Source organism: Ischnura elegans, chromosome 10, assembly GCF_921293095.1.
Source record: "Ischnura elegans chromosome 10, ioIscEleg1.1, whole genome shotgun sequence".
Classification (NCBI taxonomy): domain Eukaryota; kingdom Metazoa; phylum Arthropoda; class Insecta; order Odonata; family Coenagrionidae; genus Ischnura; species Ischnura elegans.
In genome coordinates, this window is record NC_060255.1 from 7,084,875 (window position 1) to 7,094,262 (window position 9,388).

A 9,388-nucleotide genomic window follows, 5' to 3' on the forward strand; every position below is an offset into this window, starting at 1 on the left:
CTTCGACTGAATAAATTCAGCGGTTGGGGTTTTACTTCCTATTTCGCGGGCCTGGTTTTGAATGTCAGTTGGCAGGGGAGGGGAATTCGTTGACATGGTAGCAGTATCGCGGAGAACGGTTAAGAAATGCAGAGTGAGGCAAAAGATAGACACTGCGAAAGAGAGGCTAAACAAAGAGAATAAGAACGGAGAAATGCCAATGCCATCAGATAAGGTAGAGATAAGCAAATACTAGACTCATGACAACAGATCTACAACTATATTTTCGATACCTTCACTACACAAGCGCTCAACAATCCCCCACCGAATAAAATCCGCTCATCTAGGAGCCCAAAAATACGAATGCGCTCAGCTGGCAGTATCCGGAGCATAAACGCTCATCTCCAATTCGCCAAGCTTCAGAGGTGAACGCTTGTGCTCTGGTTTCTGCCAGCTGAGCTTATTCATATTGTTGGGTTTCTAGATGAGCGGATTTTATTCGGTGGGGGATTGTTGAGCGTTTTTCAGTGGAGGCATCGTAATGGTAGTTAGAACATTATTTATAGCTTCAGAATACAAAAGAAAAGTTGAATACGCTATATCGTTGAATACGCTACACCCATTGAATACGCTATATCGTTGTAACCATCAAAATTCTCCGCGATGGAAAAATTTACTATTATCAAGCGATTCGATCACCATCCGATAAAACGGAAGGACTCTCTTCATAGACATACAATGAGATATAGATTAATGCAATTGTTAGGAATGTATTGCTTTGATCAGTAGGGTACATAGGGCTGGGAACTACTTTCCACACGTGAGCTCGGGTTTGAATGCCTGACATATGGGATATACATATATATAACAGAGGAAACCCGATCTCAAGTCAGTTGCTGTGCAGATGGAACTTCAAGTGCGTAGGTACTCCTTTCGTTGAAGGGGACGTTAGCCTCAGTCCCCTACGGCGACTCGGGTATCTACATGCCATTTCCAGCAATTCTCCTCCAGCTAAACGACCCTTGCCGATCTGAATAGCGCGAATGGCAGCTCAGAGTCGCCTGCTCAACATGACAACCATCCATATGGGAGAAAAACAATGATCCGGTGAACTACCCAAATACAACTACCGCACCGAAAACTCCATAGCAAAAGCTTTTTAAGTACACTAAATATGTATGTAAATGACAATGTCATGACTTTTAAAATCTACCTCATGCAAATAATGCAGCATATTGATTGACAGTGACTAAATAATTAATAATGGTACTCATCTATACGCGCGTAAATTAAAAAGGTAATTGTACAAATGAATTATAAGCAATAATATAGAAGAAATATTTTCGGGGTAAATTTTATTGTAACGAAATAAAATTTCCAGAACACCGTGGGAGGAAATTTGGAAGAACCCATAAAAGAATTATCACCATTTAATAAAATGCAAGACATTTTTTAAACCAACTGCGTGGCGGAGAATTCTCAAATGGTATAATTTCGGTGATAAGAACAAAGCGCGGTGATGAAAATAAGGTGGGACATTGCATTTTAGTTCTTCCACGGAGAAGAGAAATCGTACCTGGTGACTTTGGATGCAGACTTATCCTTATCCAAGCAATAGAAAACCGAAAACATGGCGTCATTTGCGAGGAGAGCTGCTTGTAGGAGGAGGAGGAGCATCAAGTGTGCCTAGGAGTAGAATCGGCTGTGGGATGATGCTCAGAGGCAATTGGGTGGTGCTGGAAATCTTTCTCGTCGGGGAATAATGCGTGCTCGGGAGGCGGTGGCGAGGATGAGGAGGCGATGAAAACAAAAGAAGCCGAATCCACTCGGACTTTGCGTCGGCACGAAAACTCTTTATTTTTTATCTTTTTGCATTACACGCTTGAACTATCGCCAGGGGCACTTGATGACGCCGAGGATAATACCAAGGGACAATTCACAACTTTTGCTTTTTTGTTTTAATGTTTTTATTCGCGAAGGCATTTTTCCTAGATTTTTATCGCAGCAAGTTCGGAGCTTGCCCCTTCTGAGTGTTATTTATGACGGAAAATCAAAATATTTTGGTACGATTTACGTCGAAAAAGGTGGGATGATGGCCATGGGAGCCCAAAAGTTTAGGATTTAGAGCTGGTGTGAAAGGGAATGGCAGTGACGAAAAGATATCTGTTGTTACACTCATTCAAATCGAAAAATCAACGCTATGCAAATAAATTGCGGTATTAAATTATTTTGCGCATGATATTTAAGCTGAACGATGAAAACGAGACAATACAGGGAGGTTATGGACTATCAGAATTTTTTCATTTCATTTATTATTAAGGGATTACTCAGCGTAGGCAATATATTATTAGCCCTCTTCAAAATTCTACAGTTTAAATACAACCTTGACTTAGGATGGGATTGACTCCCGTTTATTCGTCCATTCGAAATTAACTATGGGCATCTAACACAGTAAACAAAATAGTCTCCAATACAATGTCGGTTTTTCAATGGCCGAAGCTTCTGGACCACTTTGTGAAATTCTCCCCACGAATAACGCCACGGAACAGCTCCTTGTAGGCATTCTATTTTTTTACACTGTCGAAAATTTTCAGTACCAGTATGAAATACAAACCTTAGTCAAATACACTATACATTCCAGGACAGTCCGCTTCTTAAATGAATATCATTGCATTAGTTTTAGTCATTATTATGCAAACACAGTACCTATATCCAACTAATTCTAAACACTTAAATGATCTACATTAATTCGAATGAATTTAGCGCGTATTTGGAAATATCCCCTCTTTAAATCAAATGCATTACTGCGTCAAATATCCCCGAATCCTTGAAGTGAGTACGGAACTCCACCCAACAATCGAATTGCGCGAATTTTCTCATGGGGAAGTCGACGCCGTTGAACTACATGAAGCTCCAGAAGAAATGAAATGAGGGCTAAAGGCTCGTCCGTTTCGCCTATCTTTCGATGGTTATTCGCTTTACATCGCACGCAAATATGTCTCCCTTCAGTGGCAATGGACGGGAGGCCGACACAGTATGGGTAGGAAGAGCCGAAACGACCCGGAAACGCTCCGTCTCCATGGAAGATACCACCTCCCATTAGTTGGACCGCCACGGGATGCTACCGTGGGGTTAAGAGTGGAAATTCTGGGAGGAATACAATGCAATGTGCGTCCAAAGATTTGATGCGCTTTTGCAACGAGGGTGTCCGACGGCATGCAGCGCTCAAGGTCTCGAAAAACCTCAGCTTCCCCAGCGCTACCCTATGAAGCTTTTTTCTGTGATAAGTAGCTCACAATGCTTTGATGAAACGATCGCATAGGATCCAAAGCCTTCGGTAACGCCTATTTGCGAGGTTTTTCACCGTAAGTATATACTCCTAGGAAAATAAACCCGATTGATGAGCATAATAATAATTTCGTTTATTATCGTGGGCAATATGGCCCATGACAAAATAAATGTACAGCTTTCTACATTTTCAGCATTGGTAGAAAAATAGAAGAAAATAAGTAAATAAATAGAATCAAAGACAAATGCAGCCAGTGCAGATCGCCAAGAGCATGAAAAAAATTGAGCAAAAACATTATTTTCAAAAGCTAAATAAATAATGGCACTTAGATTTAACAGATTAATTACAAGAATTTAAGGTGATAACTCGTTGTGATAATTATGAAAAAACAAACAATTTTTTTAAAGAAACCATAACATTAGGATAACACTGCATAGATATCAAAAGATGACATCTTAATTCTAGAAGAGCTATGTTGTATTATGCCTTCCACATTAGACTATACCCTACACCGGACACGGGTGGTGACTGGCTGAGATTGTTGATGTGGGCGGGTGGCTTTAAAAATGGTGCTTGAACTTGGTTGTCTTTCATAGGTCATCCGTGCTGTGGAAGAGAAAATCTGGCAGTTCGATTTGTGGTTAGATTAAATGGAGTACAAGTCCTATAGGATTTCATGTGAGGCAGTAGTGTTATGAATGTAATTTGTGAGAAAAGAGGGGGAGCAATTTTTATCAGCGCGGGGTTTATTTGGTAACATACGATTCTTTTTCAAATTTTTTTAACGCCGCATCGCGAGGAAAGCAGGGGAATGAGATGGGGATGTACTTTTGAAAGGAACCTTAGAAGATCGTAACTGTAATCGCACATTTTATCTCCGCATATAGAGAGATAATTAGGGATGTAACCTTTGGTGTGTGGTGGATGGAAGCTGGTGAATTGAACGTATTGCTTTTATTAGCATCAGAGGAATCAACTGAAATATTGTATATTTTATGGCTGGTAATGTGTATGTATATGCCTAATGTGGTGACATTATTACTTAAAATGGAAGGATTCAATGATACAGAAGCATATGAGTTGAATGAGGTGACAATTGTGTTAAGAAAGCTGATGTCGAGGCATTATATCTATATCTACATCTACATCTATATAATACCCCGCGAGCCGCATAAAAGGCGTGTGGCAGGGGGTGTTAGGACACCAGCCGTTTACAGCTAATAAAAAAAAGAAGTACTCTAACGAGGTTGGGACTAGCGTTTATTAAAGTCCTTTATGGTTCGGGGGAAAAACGAATTCCCATGTCTACCCGTTCGGCAAAACATCTCTCTTAATTTATTGCTTCTATTGGACCTGGAAATATAGTGTGGCTCTAATATTATGTTCTCTGTGTCGCTCTTAAAGATATCCATTCTCAATTGTTCAAGCAATCTAAGCCTAGCGCGCAGCCTCCGAGTCTCCAATGTCTCCCAGCTTAATTCGCTTAACATCTGGGTAACGCTGTCTGTACGCCCGTAGAAGTTTTTGACGAAACGCACAGCCTTCTTTTGTCTTTTATTCAGTTCGCGGATTAAGTCTTTCTGCATCGGATCCCATACGCTCGCTGCATATTCAAGGGGCGGTCGGATGAGAGCGAAATAGCACCTTTCTTTCACTTTCTCATCCGTAAATCTTCCCACAATACTCTTGACGAATCCTAATTTCTTCAGGGCTATGCCGCAAATATTCTTTATATGTGTTCCCCACGTGAGTTTCGAGGTTATCGTAACTCCCAGGTATTTCACTTCGTCTGTTGCCTTTATGTTAATACCATCCACTGCATAAACATGGTTAGAACTGGACGAATTCCGCAAGAAATGTACCGCCATGCATTTGTTCATATTAAGTTCGAGTCCCCACTCTTGGCGCCACAAATGAACGTTGTTTAAGTCAGATCATAGAATTTCATAGTCAGAGTGATCACTAATTTCGCGATAGATGACAGCTTCGTCAGCAAATAAGCGTATTTTATTGCTAATGCGAGGGCAGAGATCATTAATGTATATAATGAACAACAGGGGGCCGATTACGCTTCCTTGTGGAAAACCTGATGTAACATTTACAACATCAGAGCTAATTCCGTCAACAACTACTTTTTGTTTACGATCTCTGCGGAAGTCGCGTATCCAGTATACAACTGTCTCGTTCAATCCGCATGACTATAATTTGTATAAAAGTTTGTTGTGAGGTACAGTTTCGAAAGCTTTCTGAAAATCTAGAAATGGTGCGTCTACTTGTCTTTTTGATTCACCAGATTTTAAAACGTCGTGAAGAAAGAGCGCGAGCTGAGTTTCGCTTGATCTACCTTCTCGGAATCCGTGCTGACAGTTGTGGAGGAAGTTACGTCTGTCCAAGAAAGTCATGATATTGCTACCCCTTCTTCCACCCCCACTACTTCACCAAGGAGGGCTACTAGAGGATCTGCCGGCAGCAGTTCACTTTCAGCACTGAGGATAGCGGGTCAACCCACTGAAACGTTTGCAAGATTCTTTGTGAGTGTCCTTTTCTACATATATATATAAGAAATAAGCATCGGTGCAGTATATTTCAGATGAGAGGAGGATGAATTATTTATCCACGCGATGTTATTCAGTAACGCACGATTTCCTTCAATTTTTATTTTTATATTTTTTTTAGGATACTCGCGGCGTAGAAGTTAAGTTTGAAGGTAGAGAAGTACATTTAAAGAACGCCAGTGAAATATATTCTGTGTACACCTATTGAGGGATAATGAGAGACGGAACGCTTGGTGTGTGGATGGCTGCTGGTGCAGTGGACATATTGTAATTCTTGCGGCCGCGATATGATCATAGAAGTTGTATATTTTATGGCTTCATAGTTAAATGTCTACGCCTATAATGGTGAATTTGGTGATGAAAATGGAAGACAAGTTAGCCCGAAAAGACATGCCGACACATTCCGATAGTTTTTTGTTAAAAGGGAAGGCATTAAGGATTAGAATCAATAGGAGAGATCAAACAGAAAGCCGGTGCTGGGATTTAAAATGACGATCCTAGTCTGTGGCAGAAATTGAAAGAAGCGATTCACTCAAATATGGGATAGGGGCGTAAAATACATTTACGCCCATGGTGTCAATGATAGCAAGATATTGGGATGGAGGGAAATAGATTTGAGCCTAGAAAGAAAGTAATGGGAGGCTATGACCTATGATGAAAGAGACTTAACGAAAAATGGAGATAGGCATCTACGAAATATTGATACGCTCCATTGGAGAGTTTCGTCAGGATACGTTTATAGGGATTAGGTTTTTTTTCTTTACGAGTTGTAAGAATGATATTGGTAAATGGCAAAGATATGTGAGATGGTAAAATAAGGTAATGTTCGTCTGGCTTAGACCCTCAGAGCGACCTTATGTTTTCCGCAGGGCGTTCAATTCGCTCTTGAAATCAGAGTTCTGGTCTGACAGTTAAGGTGAGGTAGACGTTACTTAAATGTATAAATAAATAAATGAAATTACTTTCTAAGATTTTTAATCAGGTATCATTGGATATTGATACAATGCGGGCCTTTATTGACCATTATGAATTCAGTTACGACCATTGATAAAAGTTTTCCTTCCTTTACGCTTCATCTCATTATTGCCCCCAGCGTCAGGTGCACCACTGTCATTGCTTTCGTCATCAGTGTCGCTATCACCTTGTCCTGTTTCATCTTCATCATCTGGGCCCTGATCATCACGATCATCGTAACCGTTCTCTTCATTAAAATCTTCTTCATACACCCCTCTTGCCTCTTCGATAGTACCTTCTGCCATCCCTTAAGAAAAGATTGAGAATGTTTTACTGCATCAAAAGTTGACAAGGCGTGGGAATTCTTTATATATATATAACATTTAATATTAATACCACAAGATGCCTTTTAGTTAGGGTAGACGATAATAATGTAATTTTTCCTTATCAGCGATACAGAAAATCTTACCTTCAAAAGCTTTATGGTGAGCAGGTGTAATGGCTGGATCTTTGACGGGAGCTGCGTCGGTCAGTCCTCGTTCTGTTTGGAATGGATAATATTGATTAAGATTTGCTGCGAATTTCGACGATAAATTAAGAAACAAAATGAAGTTTACAATTTGAAATATAAATTTTTGAATAGTCCAAAACTGGTTGTTACATGTGCAGTTGATAGATTTTAAAAATTTAACCAACTTTTAAAGATGGTGTCTTATCAAAAGGACGAGGAATCAGATGGAGGAACATTCCGCAGTTAAATGTTGATATATAGCAACTCACCCGATTGGAAAAAGTTGATGCCGATGGCCAAGATTCCTACGAGGAGGAAGACTTTTGCGTTGACCACCATCTTGTCTGCAACACGGAATACACTTTCGCTTGATCTCGAAGATCAAAGGTGAGGAGCACTGTGAAACCTACGGCTTATATGCGCTGAGGATCACCGTAGACCCAAATCGCCCACGCTGATGACTTCCCGTCCTCAATGTGATCACGTGATTTCGGTGATTCATTGCCGTGCTGATCATGACGCTCATTTCCGCTAGTTATTTTGCTGCCGTTGAATGAACAAATGAATATCACGCCGATGAATCACCGAAATCACGTGATCACATTGAGGACGGGAAGTCATCAGCGTGGGCGATTTGGGTCTACGGTGATCCTCAGCGCATATAAGCCGTAGGTTTCACAGTGCTCCTCACCTTTGATCTTCGAGATCAAGCGAAAGTGTATTCCGTGTTGCAGACAAGATGGTGGTCAACGCAAAAGTCTTCCTCCTCGTAGGAATCTTGGCCATCGGCATCAACTTTTTCCAATCGGGTGAGTTGCTATATATCAACATTTAACTGCGGAATGTTCCTCCATCTGATTCCTCGTCCTTTTGATAAGACACCATCTTTAAAAGTTGGTTAAATTTTTAAAATCTATCAACTGCACATGTAACAACCAGTTTTGGACTATTCAAAAATTTATATTTCAAATTGTAAACTTCATTTTGTTTCTTAATTTATCGTCGAAATTCGCAGCAAATCTTAATCAATATTATCCATTCCAAACAGAACGAGGACTGACCGACGCAGCTCCCGTCAAAGATCCAGCCATTACACCTGCTCACCATAAAGCTTTTGAAGGTAAGATTTTCTGTATCGCTGATAAGGAAAAATTACATTATTATCGTCTACCCTAACTAAAAGGCATCTTGTGGTATTAATATTAAATGTTATATATATATAAAGAATTCCCACGCCTTGTCAACTTTTGATGCAGTAAAACATTCTCAATCTTTTCTTAAGGGATGGCAGAAGGTACTATCGAAGAGGCAAGAGGGGTGTATGAAGAAGATTTTAATGAAGAGAACGGTTACGATGATCGTGATGATCAGGGCCCAGATGATGAAGATGAAACAGGACAAGGTGATAGCGACACTGATGACGAAAGCAATGACAGTGGTGCACCTGACGCTGGGGGCAATAATAAGATGAAGCGTAAAGGAAGGCAAACTTTTATCAATGTTCGTAACTGAATTCATAATGGTCAATAAAGGCCCGCATTGTATCAATATCCAATGATACCTGATTAAAAATCTTAGAAAGTAATTTCATTTATTTATTTATACATTTAAGTAACGTCTACCTCACCTTAACTGTCAGACCAGAACTCTGATTTCAAGAGCGAATTGAACGCCCTGCGGAAAACATAAAGTCGCTCTGAGGGACTAAGCCAAACGAAAATTACCTTATTTTACTATCTCACATATTTTTGCCATTTACCAATATCATTCTTACAACTCGTAAAGAAAAAAAACCTAATCCCTATAAACGTATCCTGACGAAACTCTCCATTGGAACGTATCAATATTTCGTAGTTGCCTATCCCCATTTTTCGTTAAGTCTCTTTCATCATAGGTCGTAGCCTCCCATTACTTTCTTTCTAGGCTCAAATCTATTTCCCTCCATCCCAATATCTTGCTATCATTGACACCATGGACGTAAATGTATTTTACGCCCTTATCCCATATTTGAGTGAATCGCTTCTTTCAATATCTGCCACAGACTAGGATCATCATTTTAAATCCCCAGCACCGGCTTTCTGTTTGATCTCTCCTATTGAT

General features: G+C 40.1%; 1 protein-coding gene and 1 long non-coding RNA gene across 2 annotated transcripts; one reads left to right on the top strand and one right to left on the bottom strand.

The window, feature by feature from the left end:
* Positions 1-6,781: 6,781 nt before the first annotated feature.
* On the bottom strand, positions 6,782-7,742 carry LOC124167219. The gene is made up of 2 exons (XR_006866633.1): positions 7,558-7,742; positions 6,782-7,318 (listed from the first exon to the last, which is right to left on the bottom strand). It is a non-coding gene; the product is annotated as an uncharacterized LOC124167219 (long non-coding RNA).
* Positions 7,743-7,966: 224 nt separating this feature from the next.
* Positions 7,967-8,873, top strand: LOC124167218. The gene is made up of 3 exons (XM_046545091.1): positions 7,967-8,097; positions 8,337-8,408; positions 8,571-8,873. The coding sequence occupies exons 1-3, from the start codon at positions 8,028-8,030 to the stop codon at positions 8,798-8,800; spliced, it is 372 nt and encodes a 123-aa protein (XP_046401047.1). The 5' UTR covers positions 7,967-8,027; the 3' UTR covers positions 8,801-8,873.
* Positions 8,874-9,388: the final 515 nt, after the last annotated feature.